At 31.4% G+C, this 24713-nt stretch overlaps 2 protein-coding genes and 1 long non-coding RNA gene across 9 annotated transcripts in view; 1 reads left to right on the forward strand and 2 right to left on the reverse strand.

Moving 5' to 3' along the window:
* LOC121126659 (neurotrophin 1-like) overlaps nucleotides 1-24713 on the forward strand; it is a 58053-nt gene that overhangs the window by 20698 nt on the left and 12642 nt on the right. For 3 of the 6 annotated variants that reach the window (XR_011782768.1, XR_011782770.1, XR_011782771.1), the window contains exons 7-8: nucleotides 20042-24369; nucleotides 24426-24641. The gene's annotated coding sequence lies outside the window, so the exon portion shown is untranslated. Of the gene's footprint in view, nucleotides 1-20041; nucleotides 24370-24425; nucleotides 24642-24713 lie in introns of those variants that run through there. The other 3 variants (XR_011782769.1, XR_011782772.1, XR_011782780.1) reach the window with 3 other exon arrangements.
* LOC121126657 (troponin C) overlaps nucleotides 1-24713 on the reverse strand; it is a 56332-nt gene that overhangs the window by 1039 nt on the left and 30580 nt on the right. For both annotated transcript variants that reach the window (XM_040721967.2, XM_071892198.1), the window contains 3 exons: nucleotides 13781-13814; nucleotides 13585-13722; nucleotides 12347-12466 (listed from right to left, as the gene is read on the reverse strand). In XM_040721967.2, the coding sequence (XP_040577901.1) occupies nucleotides 12347-12466; nucleotides 13585-13722; nucleotides 13781-13814 (292 nt within the window). The remainder of the gene's footprint in view (nucleotides 1-12346; nucleotides 12467-13584; nucleotides 13723-13780; nucleotides 13815-24713) is intronic.
* LOC139906815 (uncharacterized) lies at nucleotides 505-9166 on the reverse strand. The gene is made up of 2 exons (XR_011782795.1): nucleotides 9096-9166; nucleotides 505-809 (listed from the first exon to the last, which is right to left on the reverse strand). It is a non-coding gene; the product is annotated as an uncharacterized lncRNA (long non-coding RNA).

Raw genomic sequence — 24713 nt, forward strand, 5'->3', positions numbered from 1 at the left:
TTTAATAAGATTAATTATATTTCAGTATATTCATCCGATTTTTGATTGCCATTAAATGAATTTAAATTTGTGCTTATTAAGGAGAAATATTAAAGTGACTATCATTTTGTTATATTACGTAAGTAATAAAACATCTGTTACATTTTTTAAAATATCCCTATCGAGTATTTTATTCTTCAATAAAGCTATTTACAAATATACTGTCTAGTTTAAAACAATTTCAGACAGATAATATCGAAAGGTTTCTTCTTATATATAAAAAATCAATGGAAAGCAAGTACTCTAAAAACATTAACACTTATAACTGATAAAAATTAATATTCATTTTAAAGTTAATAATATTTCTCGCTTGACTATTTAAGAAGTGAAAGGATAACTTGACATAAAGGAGGTGAAGGACACTTTAGTTTTGCGTACTACGGCGATCACTGATAAGCAATGATGTATATCGTGTGTATTTTTTTGGCTAGACCGTTTTTTTTATTGGTAAAATTGAAGAATGAATTTTCTTTTCCTGAACTATTGTCATTATTATTCTACTCTTGAGTAGTGAACTTTTTTTTCTACTACATTCAATTATATTCAAAACCTGATTGAACATTCGTGTGGGTTCATAAAATACGGAAAGTAATCATTAGGACTTGTTACGAAGCTATAAATTAATTCCTTGTTGGAGTATGAGTAGAATTGAGGATAGACATCGGAGTCAGTCTTGACAATGTCCTTGTTTATTTTCTTCCCTCCCTTCTCCCTTGTCACAGAGGATTGTTGTTGATCTTATGAAACGTCATGACAGTTAAGCCAATCTCCTGCAAAACATTATTTAAATCGTCAGGTTTACTACGTTGAATAGAATCATATATATTTTTCTTTTACCAAAATATACTCTTTTTTTTTTAAATTTACGCTCACTGCAATTTAGTAAATATTCACCTCTTCAAGTTATCATTATTATTTTATTCTAGAAGAGATAACATCAAGAAAAAGTAGGCAAAGGTGATGGTGGTTAAAAAAGTAGGAGAGTTAATGGAAACACATAGCTCAATAAACATCGCACCTTGGATAAATTATTCTTTTGAACTCAATGTGCACAGGTTTGCATCTCGGCCGTTCCTAGAGAAGGATACATACATCCTATATATGTGGACTTCAAAAACGATTTTTAGCTAAGATGGTTTGAATATAATACTATAATGCAACTCCAATCTGCACTGGACTAATTAAAGGAACATTAAAATTAAAAAAGGACGAAAGTAACACTTAGGATTTGTTGGGGAGCTAAAAGTGTTGGTCCTTGTTGAACAGAGAGTAGAATTGATGATCAACATTGGAGTTATTCCAATTCTAAAATAATTTTTTTATAAATTTGCATCGTAGTGGGTATAACATTGTTTGAAAATTTGTTGAAATATAATGGAAATATCCAAAAAAGGATTGAGGCTCACAAAGCAGCACTTCTCTTATGAATTATTAAAAGGACTATACCTGATGCTCTAAGAAAAACTAGAGAGACATCTTTTAATGCAATTGTTAATAATGCAAAATCAGCTATTCATCAAAGATTTTCCATATTGGCAAAGTTGAGAGAGAAGTTTGGAGTGCTGACATACTGTCGAAGTCTCACAGATGAGGACCTGACAGAATATTGTATACTTCACTGCATTTCAAGGAATAATTTGACTTGATTGATAGAGAGCTTGTACAACAGCTGAAGAACTTGACTGACTTGCCATCAAATATTATGCTCTTGCTTCAATTTCATACAATTGGACGAAAAATATTTTTTTCTTAATATCCTAGCTGATGTCCTTCCAAACATTCATCAAAATTTCTGGGCGACAATGTTATTTTTCGTTTTCTTTTACATATACCGGCAGGTATTATTTAAATTTATGTGTAATAAAGGAACTCTAACAAAAAAAGGCGATAGGGATATATATTTATGGAAAAAAATCACCTTGAATACTGATACATATACAATTTTCTTTTTGCACTATGAAAATATTTTGACTTTTGACAAGTTGAACCGTCCAGAATCATAAAGGAAGATAATAATGAAGTCTATTAATAAAAATTGCAATTAAAATAAAATTCATACTACTTTATAGTGTGTTTCATCGAAAGTATTTTTTTTTTGTTAATTGAAACGAAAGGACATCTCATAGATTGACTTCCTATCTTGAAAAATAAAAATTTCATATCTTAGTATTCTCTGAAAATGAGATAATAATGTCCAAGAAGCCATAGGAAAAATTTATCTGTGCTTGAACTACAGATGGGAAATGTTCGTCATCACTCCATTAAAGAATGTCGGCAATCGTGTTTGCAATCATGTCAAAATTAAGCCACTGTCAGTATATAAAGCTGATATGCATTTTGGGCTTATAGGAGAAGAAATTTGCTGAGCTTTAAGCCCGATATGGATTTGGTTATTCTTTCTTTTATACTAACGTTCCTTTGGAGATTCGATGAAAACTATAACTTTAAAAAAAGTGTTATAGTAAAGAAGTAAATGAACCGAATAGGGATATAATGATGTTTAGATTAAGGTTAGGAATATTGATAACTTTGAAATTAATTATAAATATAAGTTCAAGATTTATAGCAATTAACACTTTCAAAAGACCTGACGAAATAAACTGAAATTATGGATTGGGGAATTTGCTCTAGTTTTAGATTCATACACCGAATAAAGAAGTGGAAAAAAGTTTTATAAATTAAAAAAAAAGAATTATAGAACATTCTTGGCTGAATTTTACTGAAAAGTTTAATACGGGTGTGAAATCGAATGATTCTCGAATAATTTGCATGGAGATGTGGTCTTTCTTCTCCAATATGCATAGTTGTATTCAGGACCGTACGTCAGTATTGCGTTTTGTCCGCTTCAGCAGACCAAAAAAAAAAAACCTTACTCAACCGTCCACCAATCATATAGGTATGTAAATATAGATGAATTAAGTCATAATTAATTATTAAAATCTATTATATATATGTAACTTATGAACAACTCATTATAGTACTGATTCATTGTAATAAAATTACATATTTGTAGCACGTCCACCCAAAAGGAAGCTAGATAATTTTTCTCAAAATTGAACATGGAATACATTTTCCAACAAATTATAGTTCATTTAAATGAAAAAATGATTCTGATTAATCCTTTGGAGGCACCACAAATTGTACTTAAAGTATTCAAAATTCACTGGTACATTTATAGAATGAGTAAATTAATAAATTATATCTTTAAGACAATATTGGGGCCAAATTAAGTCAAATAGATAAAACGAAGGTTTTAAACTACAGTTAACACTCTCGGGTATCTCAATTCATTGCAGAAATTTGAATTCAAATCCTGTAATTTAACGTAATATCTCTTTTCAAATATTGCTTGTCATTTTATAAATATAAATGATTGAAACTTTGAATATAAAATGCGTTTTATGCTTCCCGTGATACATTTCTGATAATTAATAAATTACTGCAATTATTTCAAGAGTACTTTACAGCCAAAAATAAAAAACAAAGATGCACACAACATTTTTCGTATGGATTTAAAGTACTTCACATTGAGTGGATATTTGAGTTAGATATTACTTTTAACGTTACTGGTTTTAAATGTGAAGTACTTTACAGCCAAAAATAAAAAACAAAGACGCACACAACATTTTTCGTATGGAGTACTCTTGAAATATTTAAGAGCGTGGGAATTTGTTTCATTGAATACGAGATAAATTAAATTATTACTGCTTAAAAGGGACATAAATAATACTTATGTACTTTTTAGAGTGGATTGTTGCAGTAATTTATTAATTATCAGAAATGTATCACGGGAAGCGGAAAACACATTTTAACAGAGAGTTGGTGATTTGTTCTATCTGTCAGAAGGAAATACAGAAGGACAACTTTAATGATCACAAAGTTAAATTCCATAAGAATGACCCCAACTGCAAGTATCAAGTGAAAATTGATCATAAGAAGCAGAAAACATTGAACTTTGCTGTTAAGAAAACTTCCTCTGCTACATCCTCATCCTCAGTCACTACCTCCTCCTGTCCCGATGACCCTGTTCCAGTTGAGGCCTTGCTGCCTGAACCAAAATCTGAAAAGTCCGTTTTTGCTGAAGAGAAAGTTACAGCAGACACAGAAAATAATGGCGACTCATCAAATTACCCCAGCGGACGGATTTCTCATGGAATAAGACTTCCTAATCTCGATGTTCAGTCTCAACATGCTGAGGAAGTCGTGAAGTAGCGAGCTTATTTGAGGTATCTTTTCCCAACTGTTGGGTTCCTTGCAAAGCAAGGATTGGCTTTTAGGGGCGATTCCAAAACAAGAGAAAAGTTGACGGAATCAGATTTTGCCAAATGGACTTCACCTGACATCCAAAATGAGCTGATAAAGATTATAGCATCCAAAGTAACGGAAAATATAATTGAAGATGTCAAGACTTGTGCCGGCGATGATGACTACTGGTTCTCTGTGATTGTTGATGAGACATCAGATATGTCAAACACAGAGCAGTTCAGTCTGTCACTGGGATATCTGACGAGTGAAGGCATCAAGAAAGAGAGCTTCCTCAAGTTTGTAAAAGTTATCCAGACTGACGGCAAATATTTGTTTGAGAAGCTTCACGAAGCTGTCAAGGATCTTGGCCTTAACCCCGCCCGCACTGTCTCCCTGGCCGTGGACGGTTCCTCCAACATATCTGGCATCAAGAAGGGTCTTGCCACCAGGTGGAAGGAAGCAGCCCCACTGTGTGTCTACATCCACTGCTACGCCCATTTCCTCAATCTTGTAGTCAAGGATCTTCTCTCAGATATAACCCTGTTGAGAAATACAATGGGGACAGTACAAATTTTATACAACTTCATTGAAGGGTCACCAAAGAGGTCAGCAATCTACAAGTCGGTGAAGATAACAAGTAAATATGAGGAGCATGCCAAGGTGATGCCCCTGAAGAACCAGTCTGCTACCTGCTAGAGTCTCCGCTACTATGCTGTACAGACTGTATCTCTAGGGATGGTCAGAATCATGAAGACCCTCATAATAATGAGAAAAGATAAAGATACATTGTCGAGTTCAACAGAAACTTCTCTGCTCAACAGGATCTTTAGTCACGAATTTGTTTTCGGCATTGAACTGTTGAAGACACTCCTCAGACACACATCTACCTTGTCAGATGAACTTCAAGGCAGAAAGGTTGACCTAACAAAGGCCCAGAAACACATCAACCTAGTGATTAGAACTCTTGAAGATCTTAAGAATGAGAAAATCTTTGAATCAATCTGGAAACTTGCTGAGTTGAAGTCGTCTGAGATAAAATCAGTATTTGACCAGGAGGACTCAATTGATTTGGAATTCAAGGAGGCGAAGATTTCAAGGAGAATAAAGTGGAAAGGAACAACTGAATCCTACTTCTGTGAAACACATTTCGATGTTGCAATCAATAAGATTGTATTAGAGCTTGATAGCAGATTTGCCACCGACGATACAAATATCACAATTGATCTCATTGCAATCGTCAATGACAGTGAAGTGGAGACCTGTGTCATTGAGCGTGTTGCCAAGCACTACAGACTTAAACTCGAGTAGCTCCAGTCAGACCATGCAATCTTCCAGCAATTCAAGGTTAATATTATAATGTTTCATTTTGCATTATATGTTTAAAATTTATGTTTCTCTAGGCAGATATTGACACAGAAGACACGGTTTCGTCACAAATTGCTGCGGAGTTAATAAGCTCGGGAGTGTTCCGCCTGATGCCGGAGCTATACAAGGTGATCGTTATCCTGGCTTCAATGCCCATCAGCAGCTGTGAAGCGGAGCGGTCATTCTCCTGTCTCAGAAGGCTCAAGAACCACATGAGGACCACCATGGACCAGGAGAGGCTCTCCTCCCTCACATGGACAGGGTGATGGTGGACAAGGTGCTCCATGAAGACATGGACAGTTTGATTGACACCTTTGCGTCAAGGAAAGAGAGGAACAACTTCTTCTTCTAATCATGATAAAGAACACATGCATTTTTTTCTTCATTTTTTTCGAACACATCACCACGTATACACGCGAGTTAAGAACATCAAGACTTGTGAACATAATTTATTTTCTGTCGATGTAACTGTTTCATGGTATATTATAATCTCGTTCATTATCTTCATCCGTTATTATTTAAAAAATATTTAAGGAGGTTTAAATTGTTTGACTTAATTGTATAGTTCAAAAAATTTCTCTCATTCTTGCACCGTGCCTTTTATACTACATTATACTCCTTCCTTTATGAATAGGTCGGCATTGACTTTCCGTCAAGAGTTTTTCATTTTATTTTTCCCAATGTTTGCCTGAAGAAAATAATGGTAAGACAGTCCATTGGACGATATTCTTGCAAGATTTAATCTATGCTGTAGTATTTGCCCTGTTTAAATATCCCACGTTCACCACTGTAAACCAACCGTTCACCCTTGTAAAGCGGACCGAAAAATCTTTCTGACATACGGCACTGGCTGTTTCGACTACAAACAAACATCAAAATGTGAGAGATGCAAATTAAGAAGTGTTAAGAAGAACATGAATTTTCCAACAATAGGGGTGTTTGTTAGGAAGACACTCTGTCTTCAATACTCTTCTTTTTTTTCGAACTGAGCAACAATTACATTCTATAGTTTTTCGTTATCATATGAGATAACAAAGATTAATTTATTCTTGCTATTACATTTTATAGAAACCCAGTTAGGACATAATAAAATTCAATTTAATGTGAAATTTGTTAGATGAAACTGTATCTCCAGGTTTTTAAAGAATATATATGAATTGTTTAAATCGAAGTTAGACGTCTTATAGACTCTTTCTCCAGCTTATATGGTATTTCAAAAAGAGCTTGAGCTACAAAGCGTTCAGAGTTCTCCTATCCAACTTTTTAATCTTTTTTTTTATTGTTAACTTTGTTTATTTACCTAATTGACACTACTTCTGGCAACAATATTTCGTAAACGGGATGAATTTGTATGGTTTTTGAAATTAACTTTTTTTAATAAATATTCAAAGAGTAAAAAAGAAAAAGAAATAAGTAAATAGGATTATATTATGATTTAATACTTTATAACTAAACCTCAACTATTAAGCAAACACGACAGACTTACAAATTTGGATAATTTAGATGTCATATATGTTGAATCAAAACCAAAGTAAGCTGGAAGGATTTTTTCCCAAAATGAGTGTGAGATGGATTAGAATTCTTCAATTCATCATGTTCCATTTCTATTTATAAATTATTTGGATTAATTCTAGAGAGGTGTCGCAAATTTTACATAAATGTTTCAAAATTTTCGGCCAGAATAAAAGAACAAAAACGGTGTAATGGCATTTATGGTTTTATTTTCTATTGTATCACTTGATTCATACTAAGTTATTAAGTATTGACTATTATTATTTGTCAACTATTTTCAAAGCCAATGCTACAATTTAATAATTAATTGACCTGATTTAACAATTAAGAGAAATTGGTCATCGATGAAACTCTTTATTTGGAAGCTTTTATTGGAGAAACTCATTCCAACCTTTTGAAGTTCGTATTCTGTCTTAAAGAGTAAGACGTTCTTTTAACTATTGACTTGTTTAACTGACAATGTGAAATATAAATATACGAAAGTATTAGCTTTATTTTTACTTTTCTGGTTTAGTCCACATTTTTCAAATAAGGCTTCCAAATATTTCCCATGATACCACTGGGTCCCTTCAATTCAATTTCTACACTAGCCTTTGACAAATATAATTATTGATCGCAACCCAAAAATTTGAAGATAAATCTTAAAATTGACAAGTATGTTTATAAACTGGTAAATAATTAATAATTATAAAGTAGATAAATAAAATGGGAATTTCTCAAAAACTCGATTTTTACTTAAACATATTTTTTTGTTGACCATCAACATGAATATATTCAACGATAAATATCAAACTTACATCTTGCTTTATATTACATAATCTCAACCATTATCCCAGAGTAATATTAATGTTGTATGACTTTCAGAATAAAGTTTCATAAAAAATAAATTGATATGGAAACATTGTATGGGGATTTATATTCTAAGAAGAAGTGCATTAGGAGAAATTGAATTAAGGAGTTTATAATAAAATGAAAGGTTTTTTTATTACTTTAAAGAAAACTAAACCCCTACAAGGAAATGTTTCACCCAAAAAATCTTAAAAAGAAGTAACATAATTTTTAAAAAAACAACCTTCCAGACAGTTCTGGAAAACTGTGTTCATCTATTGGAATAAATGTAGACTGGAACACTGAATCTTGACACCCATCCCAAGAATAATGTTTTGACAACTGTTTCAGGTTTAGTAACAATGATTGGAAAGTCTTTGTCCATCAAGAAGCTTAATCTAACAAAGTATGAAAATAGATTAATAAATCTGAGAGACATATTGGTATCACTTAATCGATACGAATGCCGTTACAGAAAAGTGTTGGATCAAAAAGCCTTGGATTTACTGAAGAATTACTCTTTAGACAAACTAGACATCCTTCAGTCCAACGGTTGACTTCCTTCTTTATATTAAAGCAAAAAAAGACTTAAATACCTCTCTGAGTGATACCTAGAGCCCTGGATGCGAAAAAAAGAGATTTTTGTTTCTCCTTTTTGAATTATATAAAAAGTGATCCATGTAACATGAATGCCTGTTCAAAAACTAACCAAAGAAGCCGTTCCATAGTTTTTAATAATTAAGTCCTCGGACTTTAATTCAAGGCTCTGAGGGTTCGTTGATGATTGTGCACAACGATAAACTCTAAAAAAGGGATGGATTTAGCCTTAATTGGACCTTAAATATTTGATTACGAATCTACCACTAAGTTTATATAAGTCCTCTTTGGAAAAATTACTAACCAACCAATACTCAATGTTACTCTCGGTCTTTCATGAGCTCACTCACCTGAGGTTACTTTATACTTAAATTTTATCTCTTCAAAAATGAAAGAATTATGAAAACATCTTCAGAAAATATATAAAACTCTTCAAACTGCCAACTGCTAAAAATTTCATATGGGAGTAAGTGCTTAAGATTTTATTCTATATATAACCTTTTATTTACCTTTTAGGGAGATACGATTATAGCGTTCATACAGCTTCCCGATGCTATTTTTATAATACGGTTTCTATTAAGTCTCTAAAAAGGCCTCATTTTCGGCTATTACCTATTCACTGTATCTGATTTTTTTTCATTCGAGGTCTGGAAACAGAAAAAAGTCCCTTGTGGCCAAATCTGAAGAATACAGTTGATGGGGAAGCAGTTTTTTGATTTTTTCGCCGGTAAATTTCTCTTTCGGGCATCAAATACTTGCATTGTTTTGGACCCTTATTTTGTCTCGTTTCAATTTAGTAAACCATTTGTAAAAGTTGTTTTTTCTATTGGAGAGCCTGTAAAATGTTTATCTACAATGTATTGATTTCAAAAGTTACCAAAAATAAATGATTCATTAACATACGAAATTCCTATTTTTTAACAATAAAAAAAATGGCTTCACTCATAAAGGTATATCTCAGGAACCAAATTTCAGACAACTAACAAATTTGTAGAAGTCTAGTCTGAAGATTGATATTGACTAAAAATCATATGATTTAATTCTACAAGCGCTATCAGGGTGTCAGTCTGTGAGCTTTTCAACCGACCTAATACATCATTCAAATGTTATCAAATATTGTAGACAAAGATATTCTGATTTTTTTTTTAAATTACCATAAAAAAAAAAGTTAATCACGACGAAAAAATCAGGCTAAGAATAAAAAGATTTTTTAAAAATAGATTTATCCATCTTCATTAATCTTGACAAGTAATGTATATCTAAACTAGCATTATTCAACAAACTACTTTAGGATACTTGAGGAATCATAAGGAGATCTTTTAAAAAAAAATGATAGAACACTTTGGGAAAGCACATTATTTACGCAGACATACACTTCTAACTATTGTGAAAAACGAAAAAAAAAATGTAAAAATCAAGTTGTCTTCAATAAAGCATAAAAACGAGACTGTTAAGCAAATCATACTAGAAGAGGATATTACCATAAGTACAGTTGATATCTTGAATCATTTTTAACAGAAGTTTCAAGAAATTGTAAATATTGAAAGGTAATTTTTTTTTTCATTGAAGGGATAATTCAGGATTTCTTCTGAGACTAAAGTTTCCCCCCTCCCAAAAAAAAAAAACAGTGTCCTATATTATCAAATAATCATAGATAAAACATCACTAGATCCAGTTCGTATTTTTGGAATTTTTTTTACTTCCATGAAATTGCAACTTATCTGCTGCACATAGGAAAATATATAGAGAAGCTTGGTAAAATGCCTAAATCCTTAACCAATGGTGTTGTACACAAAATTGCTATAAAAAGTTAACAACCCTAATTCTAATAACTGGAGATCAATAATAATTCTTATTGAAATGTATAATATTTTATTTGATACTTTGGTATAAGAAATGCAGCTGATATGGAATAAAATGATCGGAATGGTGTGTAGAGCGTTTTTAAAGTAAACGACGATTTCAGATATTTTGCAAAATATGCAAGCAGTCATCGATTTTGTCAAAGTAAGGAAAATTTTGATCATAAGGGACTACTTCCAAAAAGCTTTTAATTGTATTTTCCATAATTGTATTATTCATGTTTTTAAAAGGATCTTGTTCAAAAAAAAAAAAAAAAAAATCCAGTGTGTGCACTTTAGTTCAAAAGTAATTCATCAATTGAATGGGGTAACAAGTAATATAATCTTATTGAATAAGAACTATAGAAAAGGCTGCCCATCTACTTTTCTTCTGCTTATAGCCGCCATTGAGAGTTTAGAGCTGGATAGAGTAATAAAATATAGTAGATTTGGAGTGAAGTTCTTGGTTTCCTGTAATATTCTGGATTTATATGCAAACAATAAGGCATTAACTATACAAGGTATCTTGGGCTGCTGTTGCATTTCTTTTTCAAGTTTAGGAAGATATTTGGCCTGGAGCTGAACAAAAAAAACCAGATATCAATATAAATACCCTCAGTTTATATACCAGAATTAATATTCTGGCCCTAGAGTGGGATAAAGATGGAATTAATGCAGATAACATAATTCATTTGTGGTCCTTGATTAACAAAAGGTTGAGTAAGTTAAGAAGATTTAATCTTAAGAAAAGGATTTAATTTTCAGAAAAGAATTTTATCTTCAGAAAAGGAATTACTTATGTGTTGCATTCCAAAAATGTGAAATACCTTTAATAACTGATATTCCATTTTCCACGGGAAACTTAAGCCTGTCCATTATTTTTTTTAAGCAGACAGAAAGTTGAAAACAAACAAATAATATTAATAAAATAAATATTTATTTAGTATGGATATTAAATACAATATGTTTTGAATTGAAGTCCATGATTTATATAATTTAATGTAAAATAAAAATTAATTTAATACCCTTTTTGAGTTCATAATACGTAGAGTCAGCTGCTTTAATTCATACAAGAGTCAACTCTTAAAAACAAATAAAAGGAAAATAATTGATTGAACAACTCGTTATTTTTATTGCATTACATAAGCTTTCCTCTAAAAAGAAACAGAAAAAAGGCCCGAAATCATCTGTTAGTTTGCTAATAAGTCAATCATACCAACTGTCATTTATATCTTATGTATTCCTAGACTATCACTGTCATATCATTTCTTCATTATTTTTAAAATGAATTATGTATCATTAAAATCTACAGAGTATTTTATTCGATACGGTATTAAAATTTTACGGAGTAATATTTGATTAAAAGAGTAGTCATACATTTGTATTTGTGTATGATAGCCAAAAATTCTTAATAGAAATAATAAAATGGGCAACATATATACTATCTACATGACAAGGGATCAACAAAAAAATCGGATTCATATCCTTTTAGAAACGTAGCATAAGTATAGAATAACTTATTACTTTATTTATTTGTCAAAACGAATACGTTATGAAATAACCATAACGTATCAAGCAAGATGAGGCAATCAACAGCTGACAAAAAAAAATACATAGGGTATTTTTGTGTTAGTGAGGTAACGCCGTGTGAAATAATAAATATAGGGTCTTTTATTATTTCAAAAAGCTAGTCGTGAATATTCATACCGTAATATGTAGAAAAGCAAGGACATCTCCACTTGAGCATAGCATGGCAACTTTATGAATTTTTAATTTGGAGATGAAATATACAGTGAAAGAAATTAGAAGGGATGAGATGACCGTGATAAAAGGAGGACGATAAAATTACCTGGTACCCAATGCAATGTCTTAATAATAATTGGTTATTAGTTTAATATTGGTTAGTGAGTGGATAATACCTTCTTTATCGTAAAATCTGAATGCTTCTTTAAGTTCTTTTCTCATTTGTTCTTCGTCTTCTTCAATTAGAAATCTGGCAGCTAATATGCAAAATTCTTCAAATTCTAGTTCTCCCGATCCTATATAAAAACATATTTACTTCACTTTTATTTAAATATAATTATTGTATCAAGCTTGTCTGATTTTCAAAAATTGAAATCAAAATTCATTTTTGTTCATCCCACTCTGATAAACAAGCAGTTTTGAGACAAAAATAACAAAATGCCCCAACATCAATCGATATTAGTACACATAGCAAAGGAAAATTAGGCCACAAATATTTTTTTATTGATATATTTCTGAATGTTATCTCTTATAATAGTAAAAGTTGATCTTATTAGAAGAATTTATATTATTGCTACTCATATGAAAAATTGCTAGTGGATTAACAAAATGGCTTCTGACACAAAGTTGATCTTATACAGATTTGATTTTATTCCCTTGATAAGGTCACATGCGGTTTGACTGTTACTTTTGAAAAAAATAAGTTTCCCCATCTATGATATATGTACAAGTAAACAACTTGTTTGGGAATGGACACCTTATTTCCAAAAACTTTGTATATAATAATCTTCAAATCAATACCATTTTCCTATTAAAAATAAAGAGGCTCTTTGAATAATAATGTTTATTATTTGAAGAAGTAACCGAGTAACCCTTTTTTCTTGTAGTCACGACTCTAAATGAATTCCATAGAGAAAGAAATATATAAAGGCAACAATATATTTTTGATGGCAGTTTGACATAGCGTGGCAGACGTCTTTTTGAACATCCTGCTCGATAAAAGAAAGTTCAGCTGCTATAAAAATGGAAATGGTAAATAATAAATACTAACTAAATAGTATAAGAATCAACAGCTGACGTTCTCCTAGGCCCATTTTTGTGACCAGTTGAAATTTATTTCCAAAAATTTCCAGTGTTATCGCCTCTATATATTTGTTCTCTATGATTAATTCACTTAAACTATTCTTAAATATTCAAAGGATAAGCAGAAGAAGAAAACAATGTAACCATGAAAACATGCCAACATTTCATGGATATGTTAACCCTAAATTCAATTCAATGCTAGATCGTTAATGTGTAGTAAAACTAAAACAGTACTTTCTAGAAATTAATACATGTCACATAAACTTAGAACTTTATTACCTAATAGGAAGTATTTATATATATTTATTCAACATAATGTATCAAAATTTACCATCCTCATCAACTTCCTCAATTATAGCCTGTAATGCTTGTTGTTTAACGCGAAGTCCCATCATTTGTAGAATTTCGCCTACTGTTTCCGCTTGCACAACTCCCTCCTGGCAAAATCCATTGAAACACTTCATAAGAACTGTACAAAATAAATGAATTTATGTTAATTTAAGAAGTTATCAACAATTCAAACATACCTTCGACCTGATCGGGTTCCAGTCCAATTTCTTTCTATGAATAAGATTTAAAATAATGAATTATTTTTGGCATTATGGTACATTGACACAATAAATTTTTGATGTATACCGTGTAATATACTTCTACCATCTATTATATTGGATTATTAAAAAAAAAAATTGTGGAAAAGTATTATCAAATTGATTATAACTTAAAATAATGTATTGTAAATTAATATTATTAATGATAAACCTACAAAATTATGAGAAACATAACTTACCAAATGACGAAGAAATTTAAATTTATATTTCTTCTATCAAGACATTTAATGTATTGGAAATAGCTTTATTTATTTTGTGCATTTAATTATATTCAAATCATGTAAATTAATTGTTGAATAATAAGTCAAACATTGTAAACAGTTTAGAACAGGGATATCCAACCTTTTAACATATTGGGCTGTATTAACAATTGAAAAATTTTAAGTGGCTGCATAGCTTTCTTAAGTTAAATTTTATGAGAAATGGCTTCATAAAGCATAACTATTAAATACATATTGATTTATAATTTAAATCAAGTATATTTTTACAAGGCCAAACTGCCAAAGTCCATTGTGACAACTTTGTTCTAGGCCGTTTACCGCAAACAAATCCTTACAAAAATGAAATTTTATGTTTTCGCATTAAATTTTTTTCCACAAGTCAAATTTTTTTAAAAATTCCTTTATTTGGGAAATAATTTTCAATGTTAGTATGTATTATGCGTGTTCCACTTCTTTTGCTAAAAAAATACTACTTGAAGAAAGAATGATTAGTGGGCCGCATTGCAGCCCGCAGGCCATGAGTTGAACATTCCCGATCTAGAACAATATAGCAGGGATACTTGTTATTTTTTTTGCTTGTTTTTTTTTAGCAAGGATAAAAAAAGAAATTATAAATCGAGCCTAATCTTGAGAACAAAAAAAAATGAATTTTTTGTGGGCCTGCAGGGTCTACACTTCAACAATACTTAATAAATCAATTAAACTCAAAGACTCAACCTCCTATTTGGAAGGAAAGAAGAACAGAAAAACAACGGTATTTTACATACTTTTTCATACAAATTTGTTAAAATTTCCAAAAAGGCTAGAAAAAAGTCATTTAGGCTGCAAAATATATTCACAACTTCTTCTTTTACTATCTTAATACTTTTATTAAAGTTCATCAGGGAAAGTGCTGTCTGTGTGGAGTCCTTCATTGTCGATTTCATTGCAGTAATGATCCTCATAAGACCAGAAGAGCTCCTTTCTGTATCAAAGGTTGTAACTTGTAGGATGCAGGCAATATTACAAGAGCAAATATTCAGAAATGTATCCCAATCAGACATGTTTGGGGCAGATAAGAGGCTTATCGATTGAACTTTCCTACTGTACCTTTTCCATAACTTATGCCCACTTCCAAACTTTCGAATCTCAGCAAGTCTTCTTTCTAGGTACCCAACTTTTGTATAAGATTTGTAGTTTCTTTTGGTGATAAGTTGGGTAAAATTTCAAAAAACTCAATTTGACATAATTTGATGGATTGGACAACTTTCTATTCATTTCTGAAATGACATTATCGAAAAATAGAATAAAATTGTCCTTTTGACGTATTCTTTTGTAATTGAAGCAGGAGTGTTGGTCATACATTCCTTTTTGGTACATATTTGTCTCCTCCAACTCTATCACAGAACTGAAGAATGTCCTAATACCACGAATCAAATATTTCATATTTCACTTCTCATCTTTCTAAGGTCATCCAATACATTATTGATTTTTGAAAAGCCAGATAAATTTTTCAATCTCATCAAATCTGTGGCACCATCCTGTCCGACAGAGTCCAATCAATTTCTTCACAATATTCTTATTTTCAGACAGCATGCCAGTTACTTTTGTAAATATCTATAGTCCTTAAGATAATAATTTAAAAAAAAGGCTGTTTTGTTATAATTTGCTTCACCTTGCTGCCATTTTCAATAATCAAATTAATTTTTTGACCATTAAATTTCGAGTATAGTGTTCTTGGAACATCTATCTTGTTATTTCGTTGAAGACCATTGATGTTAGATGCCATGTTATTAGTAGTATCATATGCCTGGCCCCTAATATCATTTTTCACTCCCAGTACATCGAGTATCTGATATATCTTATCCTGCACTTGCTCAGCAGTTGTTCTCTCAACATATGACAAATCTATAAATTTTTTGTCAACTTTTATGTTATCATATTCCTAACAATAATGCGAGTCAAAAGATGTTCATAGCGCAAGACGACAATTTTATTCATATCAATATTCAATGTGATAATTTATTTAATTTATTTTTTTTATTTTAAGGGTGCAGGCTCAAAATAATATAGTGTTGAAATGACTAGCTACCGTCGTATAAACATAATTTTCTCCTCCTATCTTATTATTTTCTAATGGAACTTATAATTTTTGCCTAGAGTCTTCCTATTTTTTTGGCGAAGACTATAGCTCCTTAGCTCCCCCCCCCCTCCCCACCCTCTGCATGCATCCCTTCATAGACATATTATAATAGTTTCGTTTGGGATAAAAGGGTTAGGAAAGAAGTGGCAGATATGCAAATAATATGCAAAACAAAAAAAAACGATCTCTAGACATGCAATATCCCGATGTAACAGGAGAAATAGGGATATAGACAATTGTAAATGTTTTTTTTGCATGTAATATCCCACTTTCCGTCATGGGCATTCAAATTTCGTCAAATTTATGAAGAAATATACTTGCAAATATGTTTTTTCTCGTTTTATCATCATTCAAATTTTGTGGATCGAAAATCAAGTAATGATTTTTAAAATAAAATAGGAAATTGTCAAAAAGGATACAGTTATGAAAATAGATAGAGTTGTATAAAATATAGCTTAGAATGAATTCGATACTTTTAGTAGATGCAACCCAAACAGGATTTTTTTATTTTTCAAAGTTGTTTATGTATTCTTTAATAGGTAATTATGAGGGTTGGAAATTCAAAGCACATTTCAGATAACAACGAAAAATATTTGCTACTTGTTCCTCTCACTCTCATGCAATATTTAAAAGATGAACACTATGTTACTAGTGCTGTCATCTGTAGTTGCAAAGCACTGATAGCGAAGAAATTAACAGAAGAGGATATAATAGGAAATTATTAATTGAAAGCAATATGAATTGATTCAGTGGCCAGAAATACTTCCATATGAACTCCCAAATGTCAATATTATTTGTGTGATTATAAATTCCGTGGAGTTAAATATTTCCATTCATCATCACTCACACAATTAAAAACTTTTACATGTATTACAAATCAGCTTAAGAAACAAACAGTAGTATGTAGTTTTTATTTTTATCATTTTCAAGTTGAATTTTAACTACATATTGTAATACTGTTTTTCAAAGATTGTTTCATAACTTTTTCTCATGGTCAATTATTTCTTCCTTTGTATCGCTTTTTAAAGACTATCATAGTTTATTAATGGCTTAAAGGCCTTATTATATGTTATCTATTTTATACTAAAATATTAACTTGTTTTTTATGAGAAAATATCATTTTATATATTAGTTTAAAAATATGTGTGATGAAAGCAAGAAAACATTAAGTTCTAACCGACTTTTAGCTTTATTCACCTTTATTTGTAATTAATATTGATTTAATAATAACAAAAACAATACAACTAAGTAATTAATATAAAAATGTATGTATGACCTTTACCCTATTAATAGCAAATGGTCCACGATGTTTACTACACTTGAGTTTACATAGGTAATGAAGAGGGGTTTTCATTAACAGCGCTCCCATTTTTTTAAAAATAGAACGAAAACGGTTTGAGATATCGACGATTTTTTTTTTGCCGTTAAAATAAATTCAAGTTAATTTATGAATAAAATTCGATGTTGGTTGAATGACAACCACATGCACGTTTTACAAAGTCCAATCGTTGAACCCAATTTTCCACTACTTTTCCGCATAAATTGGCTGAAACTGCAGCAATTTCGCTTTGAGTATTTGTTCTGAACTCTTCTAACGTCGACAGATTATTGGTGTAGACCAGGGCTTTCACGTGACCCCAAAGAAAATAGTCTAAAGGTGTTAAATTGCACAAGCGAGGTGGCCAATTGACTGATCCATTTCTGGAGATTAGAAGCTCACCAAACTTACTCTTCAATAAATCGATTGTAACATTTGCTGTGTGTGAAGCGGCACCGTCTTGTTGAAACCACATATCGTCCACGTCCATATCTTCCAATTCAGGCAAAAAAAAAAAAAAAAAACTTGTTATCACGGCGTGGTAACGATTTCCATTCACAGTAACGTGGCGATTGAAAAGTACGAAAAGTACAGCCCAATGATACCGCCAGCATGCAATCCACACCAAACAGTATTTTTTTGGGGATGTAATGGCGCCTCATGAATCACGTGTGGGTGGGTTTTTTCTGGCCCAATAGCGCAAATTTTGCTTGTTAACAAAGCCATTGAGCAAAAATGTGCCTCATCACTGAAAATGATTTTACGTTGAAAATCAGGATCATTTTCGAATTTTCATTCAGCCCATTTTACGAATTCCCGAGGTTTGAAGTGGTCAAGCGGCTTCAATTCTTGTGTCAACTTCATGTTATACAGGTGTAGGCCATTATATTTTCTCAAAATTCGCCACAACATTGTCACAGAGATGTTCAACGATTGAGAACTGCGCGTAAGAGACAAATTTGGGTCATCTTGAATTGATGCACTTGCAGCAGCAATATTTTTCACACTTTGTGCATTTCTTTGTCTCACTTGGAGAGGAACATTATGTATCGTGTATTTGGACTCAAATTTTTTCACCAAACGTTGAATTATTGATTTTGCAGGTCGATTATGTGGACCATAAATTGGTGTTAATGCTCTTAAAGTTTGGATCAAAGACTAACCACTTGTGTCATAAATTTTAATAATTTGCAAGCGTTGCTCGAGTGTTTACTGCTCTATGATGAAACTAAAATTATTTTTGAGCACAGCTGTCAAAGAAACAATTACAAATAAGACGTTGTTTTCGAAACCCATTAACGTAAAATGTGAGCGTCCCTTTTGAAAATTCCTAGTTTATTATAAACGTTATTAATAAATAATGGAACATCTATCTCATGTTGGTAGGGAACCAGAGTTTATCAACAAAAAGCTGTCAGAATTCTGTTAATCTCATGACACAATTGGGAATGCTTCCCCAATTTCAGCCAAGCCTCTGATGCCATGTTTTTGCTAATTGCTAAAGCGAAGAAACCGTTTACTATAGGACCTTCTAACTCTGCTATCTGAGACAATGCTCTACAAAAACGCCCCAGAAAAATTCAAGATTGTGCCTTTGCCAAACGACTCCGTTTGTTGGTCTTTTTTATATTCTTCAATTACAGCGTATCCTGATAATGCATCCACACATACAAAGTAAGGGTGGGAAATTTGCAAATAGCATTCAATTGATCTTCGTTGACAGCAATTCCATTATTATTGCTTTTGTAACCGACAAAATCAATTTCTTTTTTCCCGAATTGAAATTTATCTAGACTTATTGTGATTCCAAATTCCTTACATCTGTTTAGAACTCTTCTTTATTGTCTTAATACGATTATCAAGATCTTCGTCGTAAAACAAAGATATCCTCGTTGACGACTTTATGAACATTTGGGACGCCTTCTAATGCTATATCACACCGAATATTATACGCTTCTTCGGTAGAAATAAATCCCATAGGAGCTCTTCAAGTAAGATCTTCCGTATGTAGTAATAAAAGTTGTTAATTGCTGGCCTTTCTCTTCTAGAGGCATATGCCAATAACCATGCACTTCGTCAAATTTTGTGGAAAACTGGGACTTCGGATTGATTTCTGAAACGGCTTCCTTTGGAATTTTAATTGGATGAACTAATCTCTTAACCTGTGAGTTTAACCTTTGGTTAAGTCAACTGTTAATCCCACTTTACCATTCATTTTAAGTGCAATAACTATGGGGTGGCACCACTCTGTTATTTCATCTTCTACTTTCACAATCACATCCTTTTCAACCATATCATACAGCATATTTTTGTCTTGCATTATGCAGTGCAAATGGCTTCGTATTTTCCAATAGTTTTATTATCATTGATAGTAAATTTATTTCTTTTAATTTATGTTCAAATGAGAATACACTTGAAAAACCCTCTAGTAACTGATTTTCCACACCCTTAATTTTACTATGCATTATTGTACCTACACTCTTGATGCCTAATTGTTGATCAGTCCACTCTTTTTTTAGTTGTTGTGGGAAATCAGGATGGAGAACGTCAAGATGGATACATGCATTCGGAGAGATGAAAATTTCGTTCTCTGGAATATTCTATACAACATACACAGTCTCCCTATAGCTGCGACTTCCAAGTTTCATGATAAGTTGTACAACACCAAGAATATGCAGAAACTTTCCTCCTTAAATTTCTTGGAAGCTTTCCTTATTATTTCCAAATTCCTTTTAATTTTAATAGTATTCGGGACTTCCTCCTCCATCAGCTTTTCGATGTCCTTTATTTGTGCTTCAAACGGTCTTATTTGTGCACCTCTAGATCTTTGAAGACCAATCAATAAATATGATTGATCTATTTTAATCTTCTTTGGAATAAGGAGACGAGTCTATCTTACCCTAGGAGTTCTTCCGTACCTATGGTCTCACGTTGCTTGGACTTATTCTTCTTTTTATTAAAATATTTGGAGTTCGATTAGGACTGCCAACTGTACCATGTGTTATCCGATCCTATCTGGAATATATTCTTAGAATAATCACGGAATCAATACGAGAAACTTCTACGAAGGTACGCACATATTACACATCTATCTATTTTATCAACTCATAAGAAGTCACTCACAATAACAATAACAGTTTATATAGATACATATATATTACACTCCCTACCACCAATATTGAACAAGATCCTAAGTGAAGTTCAAACGATGTTTCTCACTAAAAAGTGCTATTTATATTCAGTTACAAAGTTTGATAAAATAGAGAGTATTAACACATTGTTTTACATTTTTTTTACTAAATATATTTTGTGCTGGTTAGGGACTACTTGGTTGAAAAAATATTTTACAAGGGGTACTTCAAAGAAAAAAGATTGAGAATCCCTGTTCTAGGGAATATGACAAATTTCAACACAGGACAAAGTGAGCTAATCTACTGATTCCAGGATGAGCTAAGCTTTCGTGTGAGATTTTTAGGTCATCAATTCTTTGAGTTGAAGTACACATTCGTAAAAATAAGTCTGAGCTAGGATTTTTCTTGACTAATCTATAGATAATACAAACATGACAAACATGGAAGATCTAGTCTCCATCAAATAATTTTTCAATATTTGATTCTACTTGAGTGTTTAACCCTCAACATAAAAGGGGCGGCTTCTTGATTAGTGATAACTATAAAGTATTTTCCCATCAGGAAATGACTCCACTTACGCATAGTCTCTACTATAGCATAGGCTTATTTTTCTATAGATGAATATTTTATATCATCCTATTTAGAGTTTGTGAATACAAGGTTACAGGTTTTACTTTTTGATTTAGAGCCGCTTCAACTGCTAATTCTGAAGCATCTGTCTCAGTTATCATTAACTTTTCTGGGTCTACTGCAGCATGAATTGAATTTACAAATAATTTTTTTTTTCATTAAAGGATTCATAGATTTATTTTTCCACCGGAAAGCGACTAGTATTTGTGAATGGTAGTAGCTTTTAATATAAATTATGTACCCATTTGGAATAGTGAGTGAAGCTTCCTATTACTTGTTGTAATGTAAACATATTTTCTGAGACAAGAGTACTAAATAACACGTGTATTCTATTGGGATCCAGGAAAATATAATGCTTTTCTATTAAGCATCCCAGCAGAGTTCTTTTCGATCGATTATTTTTACTTTTCTTTGACTAATTATCAGATTATACTTTTTATCGATTTGTTTTACTTTTCTTTGATTAATTATCAGATTATACTTTTTATCGATTTGTTTTACTTTTCTTTGATTAATTATCAGATTATACTTTTTATCGATTTGTTTTACTTTGATTCAGTCTTTTCATGTTCTTCTCTACAATTCCCACATACAGTAATATCATCTATATATGCAAATATGCATTCCAATTTTTCAGTAGATATGAAAAAATATAAAACCTTTTGGAAACCAGACACTCCATTTGTAAAACCGAAAGGAAAACTTGTGAATTGATCAAACTTGCCACTAGCTTCAAAATCTGTGAAAATATTATTCATTTTTTCCCCATGGCTATCTTATGACAGGTGTTTTTCAGATCAATTGTACTAAACGCAGAATGTCTAACAAACTCATTTAACAGTTCATCAATACTAGGAAGTGGATAGATATCTTATAAAGTATATTGGTTTAAAGTTTGAGAATAGTTTATCACAAGCTGTTTTTTATCTAACTAAAGGAATGTCCGTATTATGGCAAACAACAAGTCTGATTATAAGTTGTGTTAATATAGATTACAATAATATTCCGGGTGGAAAAGGATTCGCTTTTGAGTATAATGCATCTATTATTTAGAATATAAAGCATCTGTTAACTTGTTTTAATATCCTTACATCTTCATTATTTAGTAAAAATCATAATAAACGATTCAAATTTTCCCCCTGGGATATTATTGTAATCTATGTTCACGCAACCTGACCAGCTCCTTATGTATAAATATTAAAAAACTTAATTGAAAAAAAATTGACCATTTTTAAATTGAAATTTATCGGCTATGATATAAAGCATATGAAGAAAAATAATAAGGATATTAGCTTCCAAGTGAGGTCCGTCATTTCACAAGATTATCTCGTGATTATATACATTTTTTATTATTTGTAATCATGGTTATTTTCACCGTAATGATTTAAAGCCTGTATTGTTGATTGATTGAACTTTTTTAGATATAAGTTAACTTTTGTTGTTTTTAATAGGATGTGAATTATTTATTTTATTAGTTAATTTATGTGCATATTTGATACCCTTGCCTATTTCCTTTTTATACATAAATGCAATGTTGTCCATTTTTGTAGTATCAGTTATTCTGTCATTTTCAAAGGATGGGAAAGCTTAATTTCGAGAGCGTAACAAATTATTATAGAATTTTTTTAATATATACAGTAGGTCAAATCTGATGAATATTTTGCCCCATCATTTGAAAAAGGATTTTTAATATAAGATGCCTGTTGTTCAATGGATACTTCATTGAAATAAAATTATATGAATATTCATAATAATATCTACTTTTATTCAATCTCACATAATTGAATTAACTGGAATAATTTTTGTTGTATAACATCTTGTAAAATATCAAAAAAAGTGCAAACGCTATCTCTAGAGCACTCCCTGTCTAAGAAGAATTAACATTGCCCATTATTAATGTGATGCTCCTCCCTTTCTTTGGTTTGAGCAACATAGGGTAACCATTTGCTAGTTACAGTATTAAGATTTGAAAGAGAGAGTTGCATTGCTACAGGATTGAGTATTTTAGATGTAGAGGTCTTACAATTAAAATGAAAAATATTATTCTAATAGATTCCGATATAATTTAATTAAGATAATACAATGGCTACTATATTCCATGGACTTCAACTAGTTTTTACAGAAAAGATAAGTGTACATAATTAATGAGTGGTATATTGAATTCCGTTCTTTTCAATAATTATTTCGTGGAAATAATATCCAGTCTCTTGTCCTCTTAAGTTCCGCTGGTGTATTTCAATACATAAAATAAGTTGTGTCCCTGGATGTAGAACAGGATATAAGAATAAAGAACAGAAACCAGGGGTTATTCTTTATGTATTGCCGAAGAAGGAAGATCTTCGTCATGAATGGACTCAAGCAATTCCAAGATCGAATTGAAAGCCAAGTCAACATGATAGGGTTTGTTCTATTCATTTCAATCCTTCCAACTCTGGAGTTATTTCTCAGTACACCTAGGGGATCCCAGCCAATTTTCAAAGTCTGAATTTAGAATATATATATATTAGACTATATCTAGGGAATTACTCCAATGTCCATATACATAGGACGCTAGAGAAATTTTTGTGTTTCTTCAAATATTCAATCGAGGGGACAAAAACATAAAAAAAGAGGATATAAGCTTCCTTATACAACTCCATAGTCCTATTTTTCTATTGTTAACTCAACCATTTCACCTTCTATCATTTCATTTTTTTTCACCTCCAAAGGTTTATCAAAGCACTATTCCAGGCATGTTTTCAAAGAGCGGTCAAACAGGACGAGTTGCATGGCACGATATGAAACTTAAGTTAATGAGCTAGAAAATTGCATATCTGATTTGTTTGAAGCAGAGCAAATCCAATCCATTTCAGAGTTAAATTTAATATTTATGGAATGTCTTTAACTTTTGTTCTATGTTTTTGTCAGTATGTTCGAAACATTTATGTCAAAAACGGACTTCGTTATTGAGAATTCTATTGACTTACTGTACAGTATTGTGGAAAATATCGATAGAAGCTTAAAACCATCTTTATTTTTTTTGATTGTGCAACTGGAATTTTGTAAATCTAAAAAAGGACCTAAGAAATACTCTCAAAGCACGCTTGGTAAATATTGTTGTTAATTTAATGCATTAATTTAAAATAACGCTTTTAATTTTCAGCAATGGGACTTATTTTGAAAAGGGCAACAACATCTTTATATAAACTTATTTTGAGCGAAGGAATACTGAAATTGCCATCTATTCAGTGGTTAACAAGGCTTTCGAGCTACTTTACAATCGATACAGGACATAGTCCTCCAACCATAAAATATTTAGAATGAAGAATCTCAACCATATAGAAAGAATTGTAACCACTATTATGGATGAAGTATATCGGTAAACTGCAAGAAATTCAAGCTACTTTTATACGAAATTTATACCTTTTTCATTTTTCATTTCATTTTTGAG

This window comes from Lepeophtheirus salmonis, chromosome 12, assembly GCF_016086655.4.
Source record: "Lepeophtheirus salmonis chromosome 12, UVic_Lsal_1.4, whole genome shotgun sequence".
NCBI lineage: Eukaryota > Metazoa > Arthropoda > Copepoda > Siphonostomatoida > Caligidae > Lepeophtheirus > Lepeophtheirus salmonis.